Raw genomic sequence first — 27,122 nt, forward strand, 5'->3', positions numbered from 1 at the left:
GGTCCCGGTCGGGGGGCGGCCGAGCCTCCGCCGGAATGGTCTGTCGTGGGGGGGGGGGGGCGGTGGTAAGGAGAGGCCGAGGGGCTGGGGGCGGTGGTGGAAGGGGCCCAAGAGGAGTGGTGAACCCTCCCCCGCGGAGCCGCCTGCCGCCCGGGGCCCAAATGCCGTCGGCCCCCGGGTCTGCGGCCCCCGGTGGCTCTGAGCGCCCCTCGGTGGCGGGCTGTCCCCTCTCCCCGGGCGGTCGGCCCCGGCCTCCCCGGCTTGAGGATCACCCAGGACTGGGCCCCGCGCTGGAGCTGCCGCGATCCGGGCGCCGTGGCTCTTCTTACCAGGACCACCCTCCCCAGCAAAGTTGCCCCCAAAGGGGCAGTGTAGCCTGGAGCTGGTTCTGGGTGCAGGATCACCATTTTTCTCCCCCTCCAGGTTGTTTGTGCGCCGTGGTTCTCCCCCCCTCTCTCTCCGGCCTAGTCCACTCCCTCCCCTTGTTGGGACGGCCCCCCTCGACCAGGCGTCCTTCTTTCCTCGTCATCTTATTGCTGGAAAGAGCCCGAATTTTCTTTTCTTTTCTTTTTTCTCTCTTTCCATCTCTGTGACATTCTAATTACTTCTCCCTCTGTTTTACAAAGAGAGGGGTGCTCTCTCTGCATTAGTTTTATTCCTCTCCTGTCCCAGGGGTACCAGCTCAGGGCAGAGACGCTGTCCTTTGAGAATTTTCTCTTTCGTTGCCGTTCTGGGGCTTGTTGCAGGGAGGGGGCATTGGACAGAGTTTCCAGTTTTAAAACTGTTGGCTAAGGCTTGGAGGGGATTCCCGGGATATAAAATATTAACACTTGAGCTGATCTCTACTGGGGTTAAATTCCTATACTGGACACAAGAATGTGTTAGAACAGGTTTCTTGTGCAAGGGCCATCTAACCAAAATTCTCTCACTGCACTCTTCACCACTTTTTAAACCATTGAGAGGGGGTAAAAGATATTACCGGGCTATTAGCCATTTATTTTGACGTATTAAAAAAAATGAATACCAATGTGGACCTCTTTACTGAGAAATTCAGGGTTTCTTTAGTTTTGGGTTTGATGTATCCACCCGCTGATCCCACCTCTTCCAAAAAGGGCGGCTTCAGCCTCACCTTGTTCTATCTAAATCGCTAAAGTGAATCCGAGTGCGATGGTTTACTCTGGAAGGTACTGGGCTTTATAGACTGACGTTTGTAGAGTCCTACTTAGTGACTGTAGCCATTGTCTTGTTGTTGCTCTGATGACTTTAGTTGGCAATCAAGTCCCTGTAGGATGTTTTTCGGGCAACATTACCTGAAGTAGCTTGAAAATATTGTAATTTTGAGTGTCAGAAGGAAGAGACGGTATCTAGAGGTGATCCTTAGAGGAGGGCTAATGTGATACAATTGGGTGTTAAAAATAGTCAAGACATTAACACCATTTGTGCAGTAACCATCAGATAATTTTCCATGAAACAAATGCTTTATGAAAATCTAAGTTCAGCATGAAGACCAGTGTAGAGGCAATTCAGCCTTCCTTTGCAGAGAATATATTCACAAATATGGACTTTAGCTCTTAAAAATACGTGACAATTATATAAGAGATGTATGCTATCCTTGGCTTTTTTTTTTAGTCATTCAGCATAAAAAGTACTTAATGCTTTTTGTGTTTTTCAGATTCTCTGAAGTTACACCCATCACAGAATTTTCATAGAGCTGGACTATTGGAAGGTCAGCAAAGTGCCATTTTAAAGCATATTGTGTGAGTATGCAAAGGCTTTCTCTAAAATGGAGTTTAAATGAGAAACTTTGCAAACTCATACAATGTAGTTTTCTCCTGAAGAGCCTGATCCTTCTTTTAGAGCAGCTGAATGTTTTAGTGGATTTTATTGCTGTGTTTGATGTCCTTGTTAGCTATTGTATCTGTTTTGAGAAGCTTTGGGGAAAAAACCCACAAAACTTAAAAATTATGTGTTGGGTGTTCTACTTTAGAATTCCGTATCTTGATTCAAGTTTTTTACAAAGCAAACTGAATGTAAAAAGGCTCTAACATTAAGTAAGGTAATGAATAAGACTTAGAGTGACACCAAACACATGTTTAGTTTGAAAAGTCAAAATTTAGAACTTCTATAGGCTGAGCATTTCAGAATGAAATATTAATTATTTATTACAAAAGCATTGATGTCGTTACTGTTGCATCATTTTGAAGGATGAGAAAAGCCAAGTAATAGAGATACTGATTGAGTTATGCTTAGAAAAAAAGGTTTTAGAAAGTTCTGGAAATGTTAATAGACTGTTGAACAAACGGCTGACAGTTACTTTAGAAAACTTTATTCTGTGTTGCCTTCAGCATTTTAAGACAAAAAAAAAGGACTACTTGTTTTGTTTTTGTAGTTTTTGAAGTGATTTCACATATGTCATTTTTGAATCTAATAACCCTGGGAATTGGACTGCAGAGATGTTAACTTCCTTATGATGAGTAACCTGAAATTAAGAGACTTGGGGAGGGGGGAGAGTCATACAGTAGCAAAGTAAACAGTGCTTTTGTGTTGTAGTTGGTACTTTTTACCCGAACCCAAGCTGCCACTGTAATATATATGTAGCCCGCAACTTAAGCATTTTATGGTCCACTTAAAAAAAGGCCCTAAATATTTAAGTTTGACTTGAGTGTAGGTTTTTGCCTCCCATATGGTAGCCTGGTATATATAGCAAGGGAAAAAGTGGGTTTTATATGTAAGCTTAAATTTGAATACCATTTAGCTACTTATTAGCTCTGTGACCTCGGGGAAGTGGTTTTATCTCTCTAAGTCTTAATATTCTTTTATTAAAATGTATATAATCTCTTAAATTTAGTGAGCTAATGTGTATGAAAGTGCTTAGTATAGTGTCTGGCTTGTTGTGTATTTGTTCCTTTAGTATCAGCCAAGTTGTCTTAACTATAACTTAAAACATATAAAGTGTTCTCAAATGAATTTTTTATTATATTTATACTTATAGAAGTCCATAGTTATATATTAATATACAAATCAACTTCAGTTTGAGGCAAGGAATTTCTGAAGCGTCTCTTAGTGAAGCATATTTGTTGTTGTTATTTGTAATGTTCAATTTGTGACCATGTTGTGAAGTCATATTTGTCTGTATAAATATGGGCAACAAAATAGAGTGTTATAATTGTAGAGATATCAGGCAGGAGAAAGAAAAGAAAAAATATGAGTGTTAATTACTTAAGCAAATGTTTTGAAATGCAAACAGAAATTTAATATGTATATGTTTAACCAAAATGCTTTTACTAATTTTTCATTTTGGTTGAGAGGATATTCACTTATTTAAAGTAAGATCACCCTTTACAGATTATATATAAATTGTAAAATGTATAAGTATCAAGTTTGTCATATCCTTTTATATCTCTGATACAAAGTATCAAAAGAAAGTTGTTTGCTTGTGTGATAAAAGAGTTTAATCTATGTACCCTATTCTATTTTCAACCTTTTATTGTGGAAGTTTTAAAGAATATACAAAAGTGGAGAGAATAAAATGATGAAGCCATATAGACCCATGACCAGACTTTAACAATTATCAAAATATGTCTACTCTTCTTAATCTTCTCTCCTCCCTCAAGCTGTATTAAATATCAGACATCATAATCATTTCATGTATAAATACCTCTGTATTAGAGTGATATTTCTTATATTACTTCTTAAAATACTCTGTTATTCCAGGAAATACATATTCTAATTTATTTCAACAAGATATAATACAGCAGGAGGCTACTGCTTCAAGTGTACAAGAAAATCTATGCTAGATTTGTAGGTTATGTAGTCATACTTAGGTTCAGATCCTTGTTCGACATTTGTGTATGATCTCAGCTTAGTCATTTAGTCTTTCTGTCCTTTGGTTTTCTCTGTTTTTTAAATGGGGACAATAATAGTATTCTTCATAGGTGGTGGTAAGATTATTTGAGGCAAATTCATGTAAAGCATTTAGCCTGGCACATAGTAAACACAGTAAATGTTACCTAAATTTTAAAAATTTAAACAGTCATCTACATAGTTTTTACTGTGTGCCAGGAACTTTACAAATAACTCAATTCTCATAACAGCTATTTGAGATCATTATTATTACACTGTTTCACAGATGAGGAAGCTAAGGAGGCACAGGGAGTTTCAGTAACTTATATAGAGAGTCACACAGCTGATAAGTTGTAAAGACAAGATTCCAACCCAAGTAGTCTCACTTTAGAGTCTGTGCTCTTAAGTACTAAACTGTACTGACTGCTATGATATATAATATGAAGTATTGTCTAGTAATATTTATTGTATGCTTACGTCAGTAGTCCAGATTTCCATCTGATAACTAAAAAATCAGCCTTGAGTGGGGTTTCCCAGGTGGCTCAGTGGTAAAGAATCCGCTTGCCAGTGCAGGAGACATAGGAGATGCAGAAAGATCCCTTGGAGGAGGAGATGGCAACCATTCCAGTATTCTTGCCTGGGAAATCCCATGGATAGAGGAACCTGGTAGGCTACAGTCCACTGGGTCTCAAGAATCTTGACATGTCTTAGCAACTAAACACACGTACACAGCCCAGAGTGAGGGAATTGAGTTGTTATCATACAATTTGTTAAGCTTTTTAAAGAACATAGATTTTACAAATTAAAGTTTTTTGGGGGGGAGGATTTGAAACAAAAGTTGGAAAACCTACAGTTGAGTTTTTAGCTTTAAAAATAGTTTCAAAATCTTTTTACTATTCAGTTTGTTTGCATTTATCTTACATATCAGTGATGGACCTTTCTATTCTGTCTCCTTTTTAAGAACAGGAAATTAGGTTTTGCTTTTTTTACTTGAGAAATAATTGACATATATTAGTTTCAAGTTGACAACAAAGATTTGATATTTATATATATTGGGAAGTGATCACCGTAAATCTAGTTACCTTCTGTCACCCTACATAGTTCTGCTACTGCTGTTTTAATGTAGTGGTTGCCCAACAGTAGGAAAACGGTCTAGCTAGTTAATATAATGATTCATAGCCATTAAAATAATGTTTCTGATGACCCCATAGTTACATGTGAAACTCCTAATAAAATAAGTAAATAAAAGACTGTAATTATATTAAAAATAGCTTGCATAGAAAAAGTCCTGGACAAAAGTATATTCTGCAGATTTTTACCTTTTGATTCTATTTTTGCATTTTCCCTGCTTTCTTTAAAGAAGGTAGTTTATATATATTTTTTAAAAAATAAAGTGGTTTATACTTAGTGTTCAGACTTTAAGGCTAGGATTTTTCTTTGTTGTGCCTGGAAAAAATGTTCAGCTACAAAAAACCATTTCTTACACTTTCTATATTAAAAAATGTTGATTTTGGCATATATAGGTGGCTATGTAAAAACTGACATACAAAGTTAAATAAGCAATAAGTCATTCTTGAAATACCTATAGAGACGTAATATAAGGTGGTAGAAAATCAGATAAAATAGGGAAAATAATATAAGCAAATTAGAAGAAAATAGAGTAATAAAAACGGGATTAAAATTTTAAAATGCTTCAAAAAGTATGAGTTAAGAGATTACATTAAAATACTTTTAAAAGTATGAGTCAAGAAATTACATATCAAATTAAAGAACTGGTTAGATAAGAGCTAAACACCAATATGATGTAGTCCTGATATGACTTAAATATTTAAGATTGGAAGATTTTTAAAAGAAAAGATGAAATATTGTAATGAGTTAGGGAAAAATAAACTACTTAAAAAAAACCCACTACTCTAAATCTATTAGATATTATATCATGCAGTAATGTTACTTTATAGTTCAAAATTGAAAATCCTAAAAATAGTAGGTTTTTTTTTAAACAGATTTTATTGGGATATTACTGGGATATTTAATTACCTCTAAGTCTGATTTATTTTTTTCCTAGGGCTTGTGTTCATAAGATAGTCAGGGCATACACGATGATATGTATTAAGATAACTTACTGGAAAGGACTTTTTGGAAATATTTAATGTTAAAAGTACTCTACTGAATCCTTTTCTGGTTTAGAATCTATTAATCTCTATTCGTCTATACCTAACAAACTAAAAATATTATTATGGAAATAATTATAGAAATGAATTTTAAACATAACAAATTTATACCTAGTTTATGCCAACTTTTTGTTTCTAGGATCCATCTCTCTAATTTCATTTGTTTTTTGTCTCTTCCTAAACTCTGTTTCTCTTTTTTTTTTAATTTTAATTTTTATTCAGTACTAGAATTCGGTTGCTTATTACAGCAAAAGGATAGAAATACATATTTAATCAGATGGTTCTCGGTCTGCTCTTCATTCACTCTTGACTCTACTGTATTTATTCCAGGAGTCCCCTAAAACTTGAAAATGAAAGTACAGAAAGATATTTCTTATTGTGATCAATAACTATATAAATAGCCACTTTTTATTAGAAAAAGTTGACTGATTAGATTGTTTTCTATTAAGGATAACATGTAATTAGAAAAAATAAAGATCAAATTAATCTGAACCATCAGTTGGGCCTGATTATATAGTGACAGAGGATAATTCTGTTAGAGAGGTAAAAGATGTTCTTCAATAGTAATGTTGCTTATTATACTCTTTTCTTGTTATTAAGATTTTATTTCAAGTTACGTGAGAGAGATTCATGTGTCTTTTATTTCCTGCTGTCTTAATAAAAATCAAGGTTAAAAAATCTAATGAAGTATAATACACTAATTATAAACATGTACTTGAATGAAAAGGTAGAAATCATCTTTATGGATTAACTATAGATAATGATTTCAGCTTCCAAGTATAAATAAAACCTCATGTTGTGATGAAGCATCTATATTTTTGGTTTAAACTAAAGATGCGATGCATGAGATTTTTCAGTTACTTTTATTTATTAATAACTATTAAAATAGATTTTTTTTCCTCTTTTATTTTTAATATTTACTTTGATAAGTTGTTGTTTAGTTGCTAAAGTTGGTAATGATTATTACTGCAGGCCAGCCATGAATCCTTATCCTATCTTTCCCATTCAGAAATGTTATTAGTCCTTTAGTAAATTTAGTACTTGGTTTTTAAAATGAGACAAGAACAGAAGAGTTACTAATAGTGAGCCAAGTTGTTGATTACTCTTTACAAATTTAGTTTTAGTTTTAAAAAAACATCTACGTAAAGCCATCTTTGTAGGACATGTTAGAAGAAACAGTGTTGGTAAAAAGAAGAAAGAGTAATCAATTCAGTGTTAGTAATAATTGAAAACATTTTTTGAGCAATTTATCAGCTTTTACAGATATTTTTCACATTTAATCCTCAGAAAAATCCTGTGAGTATCCCTGTTTCATCAATGAGGAAACTGAAGTATAGAGGGATTCAATAATTTTTTTAAGGTCACATAGTTAGCTAGTGGAGGAGGCTGGAATTTGAAACTTGACTATTTTACTCCAGAGTTTTGAGTTTTTACTTACTCTCTTAACAGTACAAATATTTGGTAATTGGCATTTATACTTCAGGCCCTAATGAGGTTATACTACTATTCAAGTGGTGTAAAAAGAATACTTTGTGTAGATTTCTTTAGCTTAACAGTTCCTATAAAATAATGAGAGAAATTCTATAAGCCACACATAAAAATCAGTAAAGATTATGATGATGACCCTTTTGAGAAATATTTTAATGCTCAAAATTAGCAAATCAGTGCCTCACTTTGATGGGTGTCTTTAAGATTTATCTGAAGCACACTGCTGTTTGAACCTGTTTTGACTGATGATGGTGCTCAAAAGTGAAAAGAAAGGGGAGGGGTAAGCAAGCCACCACCTAAGGAGGACTGCTTTAAAAATGGAGGATGCCGTTGGTCTCTTCATTTCTTTGGCAGTAGTTTATAGAAGCATAGAAGTCACTGCACCCTATTTCTGCTGGTATGTTTCAGAGCCTAACTAAACCCAAGAAGAAATAAGCAATAGAAAAAGCAGTACTCATAGAACATTGGGAGTTAGTTCTGTTTCTTGCTGTGGTTGGTGTTAGTTCCTGAGCTTGCTGAAAATTGTTAGGCAGTAGAAAATCTGGATATTAATTTTGATTAAGCCTTTAGACCACGTGGAAAATCGTATAAGTGGTCCTTTTATTCAGCAGGGACATTATCATCAGACTTGCTTACCTAAGAGTTGTGGGGAAGAATAACTGAAATAATGTTAGAGGATTTTGAAAAAAATAGTGATATTTTGCAAAAGGCCCTATTAAATTTACTTTGGTTCTTCTTTCCACTGTCTCGCTCTCTTTTTTCACCCAGTCTCCCCATTTTACCTATGTCTCCATTTTCTCATGGTTCTCTCTACATTTTGCTTGTTGGTTCTGCTGTTACTTTTTGTATCCTTTCTTTCCTCTCTTTTAACAAAAACAAACCATCTTTATACATGTACACAGGTATACCCATTTTAAGTGTTCCTGAAGTTTTTAACAAGTGTATACATTGTTTAACCACTACAGACAAGCTATAGAACTTCTACTCTTTTGTAGTCAATTCTGCCCACTCTAGCCCCTCAGGCAACTACTGATCTGTTTTTCCTTAGATTAGTTTTGCCTTTTTTAGAAATTTGTATAAATGGATTTATACAGAACACACTGTTTACAGTATGCAGTGTGTACTCTTCTCTTTAATTTTGTTGTTCAACCACCATAACCTTCTAAAAAGGAAAACTAGTGTTTTAAAGGACATAAAGTTAGTAAGGCATTTTTTATTTCTGTATTCTGAATGTAGCCAAGTGTGGTTTATTTTAGAGATAATTCTTTTATGCCTATGTGCAGGGTTATAGGTTACATAGTCATATTATTGTTATCGTTATATTATTATAGTAATATTATTATTCATTCACTCAAAGTGAATTTATTCCCATGTATCCTGGCCACATATTGCTTATAGTTTAGTAATAGAGATTGTATGTAAATAAGCAGTGATAACACAGAGTTTTAAAAGGTTTTATAATTCATTCTAGAATGGAGGATGAAGTTAATATGAAGTTCCTGTTTGTTAATAGGAAAATACTTTTGTGCAGAGTGTATCTGAGTGTTATTTGTCCCCCTATTTAATAACTGTAAATTGAGGTTTAAAACTTTAAACTTTCTTTTTAAAACTGTTTAAGTCTTCAGAAGGTTATAGAGTTGAAGAATATGTGGAGGGTATGTACTTACTTATACTGATCATAAAGGTAAAAACAGTGTGAGCTTTCTGTCCCATGTGAGTACTATCTTGTGCTTGGTTGTGAATTATAAATGCTAATTTTGAGTAAAATTCATGTTTGCCCAGTAATCATATTGTACTACTATACTACTATAATTGTATTATACTACTTTACTACTAGTTTGAACATTAGACGTTAAAATACTTTTGTAAAACAGTGTAACAGAACAATTGAATGTTTATTGATGAAGGTGTGATTCACCTTAACTATTTGCTTGAATTAAAGTTTTCATTACAACAATACTGTAAAGCAGTTATCCTTCAATTAAAAATAAATTTAAAAAATAAAAATAAAGTTTTTGTTACAATTTTCTAGGGGAATCAATTAAAACCTTGTATTTAAAAGTGTCTGATAGCAGTAAAAAATCCAAACATAGTCTTAACAAACAGCTATCCTTCACAATAGATTTGTAGTTAAAAGTCTTAGAGAGTTTGTTACTGTTTTTTTCCAGTTTTTAAGTAACAACTTGCTTGTTGGGTTTAAATTCTGAAAGGAAGATTTCTACTTAAAATTGTAATTAATGATAATAAATGAATGTTCACAAATGTAAAGGCTCAATTTATAAGTACCTAGATGATGGGCAGTTATAAGTATTTGAGAAACATTGTAAATTAAAAGTTTACTTTAATAAGGTTTTATAAAATTGTATTGTGAACTCCAAAACTGTTTCCTATATTCTTTTTCATTTTTATTGTTAGGTTATATTCTAGTCTAGAATTTTAGGTAAAGTAAATGAATGGGAAATATAAACATACAGCTTAAAAATAAATAAATAAACATACAGCTTGAATTTTGTAATTTTATAATGATTTTTGAAGAACTTTTCATTTTCTTAGTTTACTTTTGCCTATGATATTGAGTAGAGAGTGAACATTTATATATACTAATTGATTAATATGCCTTGGATAAAATCACCACTTAATTCCTTTAAAAACTCTTTATTGCTTAAAAAAAAAAAACAAAAACCAGGATAATGAAGTTATTGAAGGACAGAAAGTCACTAGTTAACCAAATTACTGCTTTGTTATAGTAAGCATAAATAACATGTTTATAGTGTAAAATATAGTAAATAAAAACTAAAAAATGACTTTTTTGAGAATGTTTCCCAAACTTCACAAGAGTGGATAACACTGTAAATGCTGCATAGGAAAAAAAAAATTAGTGCATCCTGAATTGAGAACAAATAAAAAGAAGAGTTGAAATCAAAGAATATGAAGTGATTTTATAATAAATTCATAATAAATTAAAAGTGCTAGAGATGATAATAAGTAAATCAAAGTCCCATATACTTATCTGAATTGTGAATAAAAACACAATTTCAAAAACATATATTACTTAATAGCTGTGTAATTTTTTCCTGCAGTTTATTGTGATCCACACAGACAAAGGCTTTGGCATAGTCAGTAAAGCAGAAATTGTTGTTTTTCTGGAACTCTCTTGCTTTTTCGATGATCCAGCAGATGTTGGCAATTTGATCTCTGGTTCCTCTGCCTTTTCTAAAACCAGCTTGAACTCCTGAAGTTCATGGTTCACGTACTGCTGAAGCCTGGCTTAGAGAATTCTGAGCATTACTTTACTAGCATGTGAGATGAGTGCAATTGTGCGGGAGTTTGAGCATTCTTTGGCATTGCCTTTCTTTGGGATTGGAATGAAAACTGACCTTTTCCAGTCCTGTGGCCACTGAGTTTTCCAAATTTGCTGGCATATTGAGTGCAGCACTTTCACACCATCATCTTTCAGGATTTGGAATAGCTCAACTGGAATTCCATCACCTCCACTAGCTTTGTTCGTAGTGATGCTCTCTAAGGCCCACTTGACTTCACATTCCAGGATGTCTGGCTCTAGATGAGTGATCACACCATTGTGATTATCTGGGTCGTGAAGATCTTTTTTGTACAGTTCTTCTGTGTATTCTTGCCACCTCTTCTTAATATCTTCTGCTTCTGTTAGGTCCATACCATTTCTGTCCTTTATCGAGCCCATCTTTGCATGAAATGTTCCCTTGGTATCTCTAATTTTCTTAAAGAGATCCCTAGTCTTTCCCATTCTGTTGTTTCTTGAGAAACCTATATGCAGGTCAGAAAGCAACAGTTAGAACGGGACATGGAACAACAGACAGGTTCCAGATAGGAAAAGGAGTACGTCAAGGCTGTATACTGTCACCCTGCTTATTTAACTTATATGCAGAGTACATCATGAGAAATGCTGGGCTGGAAGAAGCACAAGCTGGAATCAAGGTTGCCCGGGAGAAATATCAATAACCTCAGATACGCAGATGACACCACCCTTATGGCAGAAAGTGAAGAGGAACTAAAAAGCCTCTTGATGAAAGTGAAAGAGGAGAGTGAAAAAGTTGGCTTAAAGCTCAACATTCAGAAAAGGAAGATCATGGCATCTGTTCCCATCACTTCATGGGAAATAGATGGGGAAACAGTGGAAGCAGTGTCAGACTTTATTTTGGGGGGCTCGAAAATCACTGCAGACAGCCATGAAATTAAAAGATGCTTACTCCTTGGAAGAAAAGTTATGACCAACCTAGATAGCATATTGAAAAGCAGAGACATTACTTTGCCAACAAAGGTTCGTCTAGTCAAGGCTATGGTTTTTCCTGTGGTCATGTATGGATGTGAGAGTTGGACTGTGAAGAATGCTGAGTGCCGAAGAATTGATGCTTTTGAAGTGTGGTGTTGGAGAAGACTCTTGGGAGTCCCTTGGATTGCAAGGAGATCAGCCCTGGGTGTTCTTTGGAAGGACTGATGCTAAAGCTGAAACTCCAGTACTTTGGCCACCTCATGCGACGAGTTGACTCATTGGAAAAGACTCTGATGCTGGGAGGGATTGGAGGCAGGAGGAGAAGGGGACAACAGAAGATGAGATGGCTGGATGGCATCACTGACTCGATGGACGTGAGTCTGGGTGAACTCCAGGAGTTGGTGATGGACAGGGAGGCCTGGTGTGCTGCGATTCATTGGGTCGCAAAGAGTCGGACACGACTGAGCGACTGAACTGAACTGAACTGTGTAATTTTAAGCAAGTTATTTAACCTTTCTATTTGTTTTCTATAAAGTGGAGCTAATAGGTTCATATTTTGTTATGAGGATTGGATTGGATATTTGTTAATATTTCTAAAGAGCTTGCTACATAGTAAGCAGTATATAAATATTTGTTAAATAAAATTCATATGTAGAGCTAAGATACAGTAAGGAAACAGGGTTTTATTATTATGCATAAGGTTCTGAACACCCAAATCAGATGTTGTTAAATTTATATGCTAAAGCTTAGATATTCACAGCAATATGTCTTGCAGAATTTATGTTCCTAAAATACAAATCTAATCATATTGCTTGCTTAAAAAAATCCTATAATGGTGCCCATGGGCTTTTAGGATGAAATCCAAATTCTTAAAGACCTACCTGGTTCCAGATTATCTTTTTGTTTTAATTATGATGAAATTCATAGAGGATAAAGTTTATCATTTTAATAGTTTTAAAATGTATAATTCAGTGAGTTTTAGTCCATTTATAGTGTGCAACCAGCACCATTATATAATTCCAGAACATTTTCATCACCCCAAGCAGAAACCCCTTACTCATTTAGCAGTCATTCACCATTCCCTTCCCCACCCCCAGCCCCTGGTAGCCACTCTTTTGCTTTTTGTCTCTATGAATTTGCCTATTCTAGACATTTCATATAAAAGAAATCATATATGTGGTCTTTTGTGAGTTCTTTGTTTCACTTATAATGTTTTCAAGGTTTATTCATGCATGTATCAGTAATTCATTTCTTTTTATGGATGGATAATATTCCATTAAATGGATACATACTTTTGTTTATCCATTCGTTTATTAGTTGATGGACATCTGGGTTGTTTTGGCTATTATGAACGTTTATATACAAGTTTTTGTGTGTACAGATGCTTTCATTTCTCTTGGGTGTATACCTGTGAGTGCAAATGGTGGGTCATATGGTAACTCTATATTTATCTTCTTGAGGAACTGCCAAACTGCTTTCTACAATAGCTGCACCTTTTTACATTTTCAGCAGCAGTATAGGAAGGTTCTGATTTCTCCACATTGTTGTCATTCTTACTATTATCTGTCTTTTTGATTATAGCTATCACTAGTGGGTATGAAGCAGTCTCCTGGGGTTTTGATTTATATTTACCTGATGACTAATGATGTTGAATATCTTTTATATGTTTATTTGCCATTAATATCTTTGGAGAAATACCGATTCAAGGCTTTGCTCATTTAAAACTGAACTATTTGTCTTTCCGTCGTTTAATTGTAGGAGCTCTTATATTCTTTTTACAAGTCCCTTATTAAATATATGATTTACCAGAATTTTCTCCTGTTCTGTGAATTGTCTTTTTACTTTCTTGGTAGAGTCTTATGATGCACAGATCTTTTTAATTTTGTTGACATCTACTTTATCTGTTTTTGTTGTTGTTGCTTATGCTTTGTGTCATATTTACGAAACTGTTGCCTAATACAAGGTCAGAAAGATTACACCTATGTTTTCTTCTGAGAGTTCTGTAGTTTTGGCTTTTACATTTAGGTCTTCAATCCATTTTCAGTTAGTTTTTGTCTGTGGTGTGAAGTAGGGGTCCAGTGTCATGCTTTTGCATGTGGATATCCAGTTGCCCCCAGTACTATTTGTTGAAAAGGCTGCTGTTTCCCATTGAATGGCGTTGGCATCCTTGTTGAAAATCAGTTGACTATAGGCATGTGGATCCTCAGTTCTTTTCTAATCATCTGTATGTTTATTCTTATGTCAGTACCACATTGTCTTGATTACTATAGCTTTGAAATTAGGAAGAATGAATCTTTAAATTTTGTTCTTTTATGAAATTGTTTTGGCTATTCAGGGTCCCTTGAATTTCCATTTGAATTTTAGAATCAACTTCTCAATTTATGCAAAAAAGTAAGCTGTGATATTAATAAGGGTTGCATTGAATCTGTAGGCCAGTTTGAGGCGCATTACCATCTTAATAGTATTCAGTCTTTATGAACATGGGATGTGTTTTCCTTTATTTAGGTTTTCTTTCATTTCTTTCAACAATGTTTTGTAGTTTTCAGAATATAAGTTTTACATCTTTTAAACATCTATTTTTAAGTATTTTATTCTTTTTGATCATTGTTTTTAATAAAATTATGGAAATAATTTGAAGAAAGATCTCTCAAAACATGGGAGAGCTTTAGTATTAAAGTAATACCTTATGCATGTGATCAGGAAATGAAACCCAAACCACAATAAGGTAACTGTACAATATTAGAATCAACCATGGAAATTAAAGCTGCAATAAACCATAAAGAGCATTTAGTAAAGTCCAGTTTTGTTTAAAAAGTTATACTGATAACCTTGTTTCTCAAGGACCTCACATTCTCTTATGTGGCACAAGTGCCTTATATCTGAAAGGTGCTTGAATGGATGACTGAATGAATGAATATCACATGCAAAAAAGAAGGAAGGAATGGTCTTGAAAGTCTGAGGATTGTGCTCTAATTGTATAAACCATGTAGAAACCATTGATTGGAATAATAACCAAATTAAAATTATTACAGGTGGAAGGATGCTAGGCCTTTAAAGAATTGGAGTTATTTAATCTGTTAAGACAAAGGTTTAAGTAATTAAGGTGAAAATGGAGGTAGATTTGATCACTAAATCTGGGATACTCAAATAAGAAGGTTCTCTTGAAGCTTGACCACCTTCACCCATTTCATTTACAACACCCACCCTCCCCCACCCCCAAAACCACCAGTCTATATCTTTGAGTTCAGTTTTTAAGAAAAAATTTTGATTGCTTATATAAGTGAGATCATACAATACTTGTCTTTCTCTGTCTGACTTATTTCACTTAGCATAATGCCCTCAAGGTCCATTCATGTTGTTAAATGGCAGGATCTCCTTCTTTTATGGCTGAATAATATTTCTCTGTGTATGTGTGTATATATATATATCACATCTTGTTTATCCATTCATTTATTGATGGACCCTTTGGTTGTTTCCTTGTCTTGACTGTTGTAAATAATGCTGCAGTGAAAATGAGGGTGCAGATACCTTTTCAAGATAGTTGTTTAGTTTTCTTCAGGTAAATACCCAGAAGTGGAATCGTTGGATCATACGATTCTACTTTTAATTTTGGTGGGAACCTTTGTACTGTTTTCCTAGTGGCTGCACCTGACTGACATTCTTGAGCACAGGAATTGATGGTATTTAAATAAAAACAGCTTAGTTAAATGAAAGAAATACATAGGTGATTGGCTATAAAGAAACAGTATGAAGAATCTAACTATACTTCATTTTATTGATTAGGTTAACTGTTCCTGTGTATTTAGTTTAATAGCAAAATACTGCTCGTGCTATTAAACATATTTATTTAAGTTATATTTAAGAGTATTTTGGCTTTAATATATTTTTCATAAGTATTGATAAACAAATGTTTTAAAATGAAGGCACCGATTTAATAAAAATATATTAAATTGATAAGCACATGAAAATTTTTCAACATCATTAGTCATTACGGAAATGCAGAACAAAACCGTAGTAAGATACCACTTCAGATCTACTAAGATGGCTATAATCAAAAAGACAGGTAAAATTAGTGTTGATAAGGATGTAGAGAAATAAGCTCACACATTGCTGGTGGAGTATAAAACAGTACAGCCACTTTGGAAAATAATCTGATAGTTCCTCAAAAAGTTAAACACAGAGTTACCATATCCAGCAACCTCATTTCTAGATACATACCCAAGAGAAATGAAAACATATGTACACATAAAATCTTGTATATATATGCTCTTAGCAGCATTGTTAATAGTAGACAGAGTATGGAAACAACCCAAATGTCCATTAACTAATGAATGGATGGATAAACAAAATGTAGTATGTCCATTTAATAGAATAGTATTTGGCCAAAGGAATCAATTACTGATACTTGCTGCAACATGGATGAGTCTTGAAAATATGCTCAGTTGAAGAAGTCAGTCACAAAGGACCACATATTGTATGATTCCATTTATATAAAATCTACAGACTAGGCAAATCTAGAGAGGCAGAAAGTAAATTAGTAGTTCCTAGGGATGGACAGTGGTATGGAGAATTATAGTTAAACCATTTGGAGTTTCTTTGGAGAATGATAAAACTATTCTAAAATTTATTGTGATGATGGATGCACAACTCTGTACTGAAAGCTAAGTTTCCATTAACAGATGAAAGGATAACTAAAATGTATATAAATACAGTGGAATATTATTCATTCTTATAAAGGAATGAAATTCTGATATCATTTTACAGCATGGGTTAACCTTGAAAATGTATGCTAAGTGAAATAAGCCAGACACAGAAGGACAAATATTGTCAGTTTCTTTGGAGTATCTAGAATAAAGACAAAAGGTAGAACGTGGTCACCAGGGACTATGGGGAGAGGGCAGTGAGGAGTTATTTTTTAATGGGTATATATAGAGTTTATGTTCGGGGTGATAAAGAAGTCCTAGAAATGAATAGTAGTGATGATGATTGTACAACATTGTGAATGAACTTAACGCCGTTGAATTGTTGACTTAAAAAATGGTTACAGTGGTACATTTTATGTATGTTTTACCCCACACATGAAATGTTTAAAAAAGTAATTATAAGACTGAGATATAGTAACTTTTTTGGGGGTAAAGTTAATGAAACAGGTAATTGTGTGGTGGCACATGGGAGACTTTCATTTTCCCATTTAACACAGTGTACTTTAGCTGTCTGAATAATTTAAATGTGCTTTAAATGTAAATGGCATCATCTCAATACTGAGTGTGCTACATTTTAAATAATCAAAAACAAAATTTTGATGAGCACGATTAGACTACAGATGAATTTGTGAAAAATTCATGAAGTAGATTAACCTCATTTAGATTGGAAATTTTTTTGACTATTAATATGCATGGCTGATTCATTTTGCTAATTTTTCGAAAGCAAATGTTTATATTTAATTGTAGCATGAGGATTGTAGTTTTCCGATAAATGTCACACAATAATGACAGTGAGCTAGGAGGAAGAAAAATTGCATAAATGAAGTGAGATATGCTTCTATAGCTATGGAAGCTATTTTGTTGTTGTTCAGTCACTAAGTTGTGTCCTACTCTTTGTGACTCCCATGGACTGCAGCACCCCAGGCTTCCCTGTCCTTCACCATCTCCTGGAGTTTGCTCAAATTCATGTCCATTGAGCCAGTGATACTATCTAACCATCTCATCCTCTCCTGCCCTCTTCTCCTTTTGCCTTCAATCTTTCCCAGTGTCAAGGTCTTTTCTAAAGTCGGCTCTTCGCATCAGGTGGCCAAAATATTGGAGCTTCAGCATCAGTCCTTCCAGTGAATATTCAGGGTTGATTTCCTTTAGGATGGATTGGTTTGATCTCCTTGAAGTCCAAGGGACACTCAAGAGTCTTGTCCAGCACCACATTTCAAATGCATCAGTTCTTTGGTGCTCAGCCTTCTTTATGGTCCAGTTCTCACATCGTACATGACTACTGGAAATACCATAGCTTTGACTATACAGACCTTTGTCGGCAAAGTGATGTCTCTGCTTTTCAATACTCTGTCTAGATTTGTCATAGCTTTCCTTCCAAGGAGCAAGTATCTTTTAATTTTATGGCCAAATGGTGATTTTGGAGCCCAAGAAAAAAAGTCTGTCACTGTTTCCACTTTTCCCCCCATGTATTTGTCATGAAGTGATGGGACCAGATGCCATCATCATAAGTTTTTGAATATTGAGTTTTAAGTCAGCTTTTTCACTTTCCTCTTTCACCCTCCTCAAAAGGCTCTTCAGTTCCTCTTCACTTTCTGCCACTAGAGTGGTATCATCTGCACATCTGAGGTTGTTGATATTTCTCCCAGCAACCTTGATTCCAGCTTGTGATTCATCCATCCCAGCATTTTGCATGATAAACTCTGCATATAAGTTAAATAAACAGGGTGATAATATACAGCCTTGTTGTATTCCTTCCCAGTTTTGAGTCATTCTGGTTCCATGTCCAGTTCTAACTATTGCTTCTTGACCCGCATACAGGTTTCTCAGGAGACAGGTAAGATGGTCTGGTATTCCCATCTCTTGAAGAATTTTCCACAGTTTGTTGTGATCCACACAAAGTCTTTCACATAGAAAATGAAGCAGAAGTAGATGTTTTTCTGGAATTCCCTACTTTCTCTGTGATCCAAATGAATGAATGTTGGCAATTTGATGTGTTTCCTCTGCTTTTTCTAAACTCAGCTTGTACATCTGCAAGTTCTTGGTTCACATACTGCTGAAGCCTAGTTTAAAGGATTTTGAGCATAACCTTGCTAGCATGAAGAGTGAGCAGGTGAGCACAGTTATCCTTTTGTTTGAACTTTCTTTGGCACTACCCTTCTTTAGAATTAGAGTGAAAACTGACCTTTTTTTAGTCCTGCAGCCACGGCTGAGTTTTCCAAATTTGCTGACATATTAAGTTCAGTACTTCAATAGCATCATCTTTTAGGATTTGAAATAGCTCAGCTGGAATTCCATCACCTCCATTAGCTTTGTTTGTAGTAATGCCTCCTAAGGCCCACTTGACTGTACACTGTCTTGGTTCATGTACCTAACATTCCAAGTTCCTATGCAAAATTGTTCTTTACAGCGCCGGACTTTACTTTAACCACAAGACACATCCACAGCTGAGGATCTTTTCCACTTTGGCCCAGCCACTTCATTCTTTGAGCTATTAGTAATTCTGGAGCTATTAGTAATTGCTGTCTGCTTTTCCCCAGTAGCATATTGTACACCTTCTGACGTGGGTGTGGGGGGGCTCATCTTCTGGCCTTTTCATAGTGTTTATGGAAACTATAAACCCTGTTAAGTCTTGTAAAGATGTTCTTTTTGTATTTATATTAATAATTAGTAGAGGATAATAAGGACCCTGGATAACTGCTAGATTATTATTAGTTTTTGTTCATTTTCTTAAGGTGTAATTGTGTTCATCAGAGTTCCTGGGTAAAATGCATTGTTGGGTAGTTCAGTATTTGTTTTGTGTAAGCGTTAAAGTGCTTATTTTCTTTTGGTCCTCAGACTACTAAAATGTTCTCTATTTAAAAGGACGTTCTTTTAAATTATTGCCACAGCTCAAGTTTAAGTTTGAGAATAAATGAGAGAACTTAAATATGATTCAGTTTAATGAAGTTAAATTTATCTTGACTAGTACTTGTAAGTTTACTGATAAGTGCTTATTAATCTGTGTACAAGTAGGATTTATGAATAAATAATGTTTTAGGTGTAAATAATTTACGGTAATTTTTGTAGAATGACTAGTGCTTTTAGTGAGTACTGATCTTATCACAGATTCCCCAACTAACCTATAAGCTTAATATTGCCCCTAATTACAGAAACCAACCTACTCCTAAGAATATGTAAGAATAAGTCTGTAATCAAGCTTGGCTTTACTCATTTGGTGAAATTATGATGGGCTGCTTGAGGTGGCAAACTTCAGAAGGGAGATGGCCACTAATTCTAAAAATAGAAAGGTAACCTAAAGCTGAAAGATAGCTAGTGAGTAATTGTGTTCTCACCATACTTACTTGCTTATTTATGTCTAAATCCAAAGTGCATTTTCTCTTAAATTTAGATGTGCTTTGTTCTCCTATGCATTTATACTAGTATTTCTTGAACTAACTGTTAGGCCTTTTCAGAACATCAGTTATCAACCAATATAGAGATAAACTGTATGTTGGAATTTCCCAAGTCAAATAGATTTAAAAGTGAAATTTAGCAAACCTTTATTATATGAATAAAACAGAAAAAGTGAACTATGAAAAGTAAGGTCTTTTGGGAAAAAATCACTGTAAATTGGAACCTATAATATTGCCCAGGAGAGAGAAACCATTTGTTGGATAGGTCAAATTAGAGGTATTTTGGTGGAAAGCAAGGTTCTAGGCCTTCCTTTAAGAACTGTTTGAATATTCACCACTGTCTAGTTCTGGAACCAAAGATGGAACAGAGCATTACAGGGAGGGTCCTTCCCAGAGTATTGAAGGGCCTCCCTGTAATGCTGTGCTCCATCTTTGGTTTCCTGCTTCCTTTTTAGTAGGACATTGTTCATCTACTTGTGTGTTAATTGCATAGGGAAGAGATCATGGATTGTAGTAAACATAGCTCTTCATAAAGGTTGGGGTATACTGTGAGAAAAGTAGCATTTAAGCAATTCAAATGTGGATGTGCTATATTAGGACAGAGCAAATCCACATTTGGATTGCTAAAAATCCTTAAATGTAGATAAAACTTCAATATGGAAATTAAAAAGATAATATTTGGTAAAGATAAGAGAGTAAAGAAGTTTTTTTGAGTTAAAATAGCTAGGAATAGACAGTAAAAAGCAGTATCTCTAATTTTGGTATTCAACTATGATTGAATAGAAACTTCAGGATGATTCAGATAACTCCTTTGAGTCTTCAGGGTAAGGCTCTTGAATTCCAAATCTTTCTTATCTTCAGCAGGAAGTCATCTTTTTGTTTTTTTTTTTTTTTGATACTTTGTTACTTTATTTTTCACTATTCTTTTCCGTATATTTTATCTGTCATCATAGGTCATTCTTTGACACCCCTGGTATCTAAAGAGCCTTCCTTACTTTGACATTTGTAAGTCTTCTCAGTACAGATTTAGATGAGTGCTAAATACCAACTGACTTAATACTGATTAAGTATTAATTAATAAATAATTCTGAATGAACCAATAAATTGACAAATCTTGTTTTAGATGATTGGCAATGATATGTAACAAAATGGTTTCCTAGTAATTTAAGGTTTGAGCATTTATTTGAAAACAAAAGCCTTATTAGCTGAAACTCAGAATTTTTCAGGAGAGGTGTTTCATAATTCAGAACAGTATTATTTCTTCTTTGTATCATTAAAACTCAGCTGAATTTCAGCTTGTAAATATTAGAAAATTGTTGTTTACAGTTACTTTGTCTTAGGTTATATGGAGAAAATAACTTCTAAAGTGGTTTAGATAGTCATATATAAATGTAAATGCTCAATTTATAAGTACCTAGATGATGGGCAGTTATAAGTATTTGAGAAACATTGTAAATTAAAAGTTTACTTTAATAAGGTTTTATAAAATTGTATTGTGAACTCCAAAACTGTTTCTTATATTCTTTTTCATTTTTATTGTTAGGTTATATTCTAGTCTAGACTTTTAGGTAAAGTAAATGAATGGGAAATATTTTAAGTTTAATATTTATAAAATACAAAATACATTGAATAAATGAATAGCAGTAAAAAATCCAAACATAGTCTTAACAAACAGCTATCCTTCACAATAGATTTGTAGTTAAAAGTCTTAGAGAGTTTGTTACTGTTTTTTTCCAGTTTTTAAGTAACAACTTGCTTGTTGGGTTTAAATTCTGAAAGGAAGATTTCTACTTAAAATTGTAATTAATGATAATAAAATAAATAAATAAACATACAGCTTGAATTTTGTAATTTTATAAAGTTCAAGTTGTGTTCTCTTTTTCTGGCCTTTCTTCCCCTTAGTTGTTCCATTGCTCAGTTGTATCTGACTCTCTGTGACCCCATGGACTATATGTAGCATGCTCCCCTGTCCTTCACCATCTCCTGAAGTTTGCTCAAATTTATGTCCATTGAGTCAGTGATTTTATCTAACCATCTCATTCTCTGCCCTCTTTCTCCTTTTGCCTTCAATCTTTCCAAGCGTCAAGGTCTTTTCCAAAGAGTTGGCTCTTCTAATCAAGTGGCCAAAGTACTGGTGCTTCAGCTTCACCATCAGTCCTTCCAATGAATATTCAGGATTGATCTCCTTTAGGATAGACTGGATGGATTTCCTTTTGATGTCCTTGCAATCCAAGGGACTCTGAAGAGTGTTGTCCAGCACTACAATTCAAATTCATCAGTTCTTTGGCCCTCAGACTTCTTTATGGTCCAATTCTCACATCCATACATGACTTTGGGTCTGGTGCACTGCAACGACCCAGAGGGATGGTACGGGGGGAGAGAGGTAGGAGGAGGGTTCAGGATGGGAAACACGTGTACACCTGTGGTGGATTCATGTTGATATACGGCAAAATCAATACAGTATTGTAAAGTTAAAAAATAAAATTAAAAAAAAAATGTCTGCTAAATGCTGATTTCAGTGTTCAAGACTGACATCTGAAGTCACATATCCTGTGCAGCCTTCGCTGATCCTTTACAGTGTTAAGGACTCCCTCTTTTCTACTTGCATAACACCCCTTATTTCTAATAAAGCACATAGTGCATTATTTTAAAGTTTGCTGATTTTATTTTCTCTCAACTGTGAACTTTGTAAGAGTGATTCCCTCTTACATTGTGTCCTTAGTCCAATACAAGAGCTATAGATGGCAAATATATGGGGAAAAAATGGAAACAGTGACAGACTTTATTTTCTTGGGCTCCAAAATCACTGCAGATGGTGACTGCAGCCATGAAATTAAAAGACTTGCTCCTTGGAAGGAAAGCTATGACAAATTTAGACAGAGTATTAAAAAGCAGAGACATCACTTTGCTGACAAAGGCCTGTATAGTCACATACTGTGTATTCTTTTTGTGGAGAGTTGAGAAAATGCCAGATTTAACTACATTTTTTTAGTTATATTAGTGTCCAAAATGAATAAACTAGTTTTAGATTACCAGTATGTTTTGAATATTACAGATTATGTGTATACCTTTACTAAACATGAATAAATGCATTAAACAAATCTTTCTGCAGTGTGCAATATCTTAGTTCCATGACCAGGGATCCAACTCATGCCACCTGCAGTGAAAGTGTGGAGTTTTAACCACTGGACTGCCATGCTGTGCTAAGTCACTTCAGTCATGTCCGACTCTGTGCAACCCCAGAGACGGCAGCCCACCAGGCTCCCCTGTCCCTGGGATTCTCCAAGCAAGAACACTGGAGTGGGTTGCCATTTCCTCCTTCAGTGCATGAAAGTGAAAAGTGAAAGTGAAGTTGCTCAGTCATGTCTGACTCTTTGCGACCCCATAGACTGCAGCCCACCAGGCTCCTCCGTCCATGAGGTTTTCCAGGAAAAGTACTGGAGTGGGGTGCCATTGCCTTCTCCAAGGAAGTCCTTAAACAACAAATCGTCAGAATTTTATTTTAATTGGTCAAGTTTTTTTTTTTTTTAGTTTTTACTAAGTTTCTGTATCTATCTGTCTCTCTAGAAGATGTTATAGTGAAATACCTATGGAGGAGACTGAAATGGCATTTGCCATCAGAATAACTTTAATTCACCTCTAATATTTCAGCACAGTTATATTTTTAACAAAGTAATTTTGAGAATACAGATATAAATGTAATTCTAAAACTGGTAGGTGTGTAGAATAGGATGAGAAAAAGGAAACAAGAGGAAATTAATTGAGTTTACTATTATATGAAATGATGCCATTTTTGGTACAGTGTAAGAGTATAAGATTATCAGCATTTTTTAATTAAAAAAACTTGTATTTTAACCTGTTTTTATGTTAGAACTTTTCCCCCCAGGTGCAATTTTCAGCTGTAGCTGTTAGAGGGCTGAATTTATCCTTTTCTACCTAGTTGTTCATTAACCTTTTAGCACTTGACTAACAGATTCAGAAAAATCTACTGCTTGTTAGTTGAAACTGCTAAGAGATGGACTAGGAACCATTCTGCTTCTAGTATATCTTCCAAATCTTGTTTCTTTTAAAGAAAAGTTCCTTTTAACTTTAATAGACCGATGTAAAATGTAATGATAAACAAGTAGGATTATTTCTCTTGTTGGAGAATGGACAAGTAGACAGCTTACACTTGTGTTACATTTTGCCCACAGCTTTGTAGAGCGCTTTGATATACATTACTTCATTTAATCTTTTTGCACCTGGGAGGTATAGTTATCATCCGCATCTTACAGACAATAAAACCAAAACCCCAGATGATTGAGAGACTTGCCTAAGATTGCACTGTTAATCAGTAGAAGAGCTAGGTTTTGAAATGTATTCTGACTTCTGATCGGTTCTTTTTTTTCCCCTGTAATCTTGGCTAATAACATGTATTTACCAACTGACTGCAGATATAATAGTGAAAGAAAAAAATGTTATTCCTACCCTAACTTAGCTTGCCTTCTGGTTGGGGAAACAGACTAACAAATAATCCATCAAAAATAGTATGTTTAGGTGCTCTGGAAAGGGAAATAAATACAGATTGATGAGGTAGGACATGAGAAGGTGCCAGTGTGCCAGGGTTAGGCTTTTGATAAAAGGTGAAATCCAGACTCAGTTCTGAAATGATAAAAATTCATCAGGTAAAGGTGAAGGGACTTTGTTGGAGGAAGAATGTTTTAGGTGAAGGGGAGAATATCATATTGGAAGATATTGAGATGAGTATGTTGGAGAATTGAAAGAAATTCAGTACAGCTGGATCGTAGAACTAGAGATTGAGGAAGGGGTGAATAAGCTAGAGAAAAGGTATAACAGTGAAAGATGTGGTAAACCAAGGCTGAATATGCTAAGAACCTGAATTAGTGCAGCACAGATGAAGTAAAGAGACCATCAAGTATCATAGAAAGCTCAATAAATGTGACAGAAGTATCATAGTCAACTAGTGACATTTTATACAGTTATTACATATGTCTTGTGGTTTTTTGTATGTAAAAGTCACAGGATCCTGATAGTTGAAAACAGGTAACTGCACTATTCACCTTGGTGAATCTTGGAGATTAGCTCTGGCTACAGCCATTTCTACTTTCGCTTCCCTACTCTGGCATGTGTAGGTTAATCTTCCTCCAGTGTATTCTAAACTAGGTTTTAGACCCAAAGTTAATTGAGGATGAATAAGTGAGTGAGCGTTATCCTTGATAGACATTAATAGTCTTTGTTGTCTGGAGAAGATGTTAGGGAAAAAGTAGGAATGGAGGAGTGGAAGTTATGATTTGTTGCCATAATGGTATTTAGTTATTAATTTTTAAGCAAATTTTAGTCTTTAATACGCTGAATATTCAGATATTTGGGAAAGTGGCCATTTATTCATTTATTCAATGTATTTTGTGCTGAGTGCTTTAAAGAGACTCACTATTGTTAATAATAGAGCAGACACAATTTTAGCGTAGTTTGATAAGTGCTGCTTAGAAATTATTATTTCATGCTAAAAGTAAGGCTAAGTCCCGTCAGTTGTGTCCAATTCTTTGTGACCCTATGGACTGTAGCCTGATGGGCTTCTCTATCCATGGGATTCTTCAGGCGAGAATACTGGAGTGGGTTGCCGTGCCCTCCTCCAGAGGATCTTCCTGACCCAAGGAACAAACCCAGGGATCTCTTACATCTGCATTGGCAGGTGGATTCTTTACCACTAGTATGACCTGGAAAGCCAAGCAGAAGATGATGAGTTTCATTCTGAGTATGTTGAAGTAAGGTGGTTGTGGGATATTGAGCACCTCCTATATACCAAGCACTAATCTAGATGCTGGGGCCACAGAATTAAAGAAAACAAAGTTCCTGCCCTCACCAGTTTATATTCTGGTAGTTGGAAAGAGACAGTGAACAAATGATTATCAAATGTTAGAGGGTAAAATAAGACAAATCCATAGAGACAGAAAGTAAATTAGTGGTTGCCAGAGATTTGCGGCATGAGGGAGTGGGGAATGATTTGCTAATGGATATAGCATTTCGTGTTATGAATGTATTTTGGAATTAGGTAGTGGTGATGACTTTAAAACTTTGTGAATATATCTCAAACCACTGAACTGCACAGTTTAAAAGGGAACACCTTTGTTGCATAAATTACATCGATTAAAAAATGACGGGGAGTGAAAAAACTTAAGTAGCATTAGGAAAGATGGTCTCCTGCATTGCAGGCAGATGCTTTACCGTCTGAGCCACCAGGGAAGCCAATAAAATGATGCTGCTACTGCTGCTAAGTCGCTTCAGTCGTGTCCGACTCTGTGCGACCCCATAGATGGCAGCCCATCAGGCTCCCCAGTCCCTGGGATTCTCCAGGCAAGAACACTGGGCTAGTGGGTGCTATTTTAATAAGGTAGTAGGAGTGCCTCAAAGAAGTTGTGCTTCATTTGTACATGGACCTGAAGCAACTGAGGGAGTACAGCTATGGTAATATCTAGGGAAAGAATTCTCCAGGTGGAAGAATGGTTAAGTTCAGAGGATTTGAGACTGGGAAGGTGCTTGGCATGTTCAAGAAACTCTAGTTAGGAGGCTAGTGTGCTGGAGCAGAGTGGATAAGGGGAAGAGTTGTAGGAGATAAAGTGAGAGAGATGTTAAGGAGCTGAGATCACATAAGGACTTTAGGTTTTACTTTGACATGGGAGCTAAGGAGTGATGTGAATTAGGTTTTGTGTGTGTTTTTATTTTCCAGTTATTTCTTTGAATTAAATGGATTGTTTTAAATGGATTATTCAGGGTACAATGTAGATAACAGTCCAGGTGAGACAATTAGATCAGGATGGTAGTAGTAGATGTAGCAAGAAATGTAAGAGTCCTCGATATATTTTGTAGGAAAAGTGGACAGGAATTGCTTAAAGATTAGGGGTAGGGTATGAGAGAAGAAGGTAAGTGAAAGATGATGACCACATTTTTGAACTGAGCAGGCTGAAAAAATGGAGTTCTCTTTTAACAAGATGGTAAAAGACTGATGGGAGGGTGAAGTAAATAAAGAGATTGGGTTTAGACACACTAATGATGAAATGTCTATATAAGTATCCAAATGAAGATACTAGTCAGTATTTATTATATCTAACAATCTGGAACTGGAGGCAAACATTGATAGTCATCAGTTTATGAATATCATTGAAGTTGTGGTTGAAATTGAAATTAACAAGAGAGGAGAATAAGAAAGAAGAAGGTTGAAAATTCATTTTGCAGGACAAAACACTCAAAATATTTAAGAGGAATGGAAAAACTAGTG

At 35.0% G+C, this 27,122-nt stretch overlaps 1 protein-coding gene across 5 annotated transcripts in view; it reads left to right on the forward strand.

Annotated features, from left to right (window-relative positions):
* Positions 1-27,122, forward strand: part of NFAT5 (nuclear factor of activated T cells 5) — a 119,238-nt gene that overhangs the window by 241 nt on the left and 91,875 nt on the right. For 2 of the 5 annotated variants that reach the window (XM_061387744.1, XM_061387745.1), the window contains exon 2: positions 1,673-1,726. The exons of 1 other annotated variant lie outside the window; for it this stretch is intronic. In XM_061387744.1, the coding sequence (XP_061243728.1) occupies positions 1,673-1,726 (54 nt within the window). Of the gene's footprint in view, positions 1-86; positions 1,758-27,122 lie in introns of those variants that run through there. 2 more of the 5 variants (XM_061387749.1, XM_061387747.1) reach the window with 2 other exon arrangements.

Source organism: Bos javanicus, chromosome 18 (genome assembly GCF_032452875.1).
Source record: "Bos javanicus breed banteng chromosome 18, ARS-OSU_banteng_1.0, whole genome shotgun sequence".
Classification (NCBI taxonomy): Eukaryota; Metazoa; Chordata; class Mammalia; order Artiodactyla; family Bovidae; genus Bos; species Bos javanicus.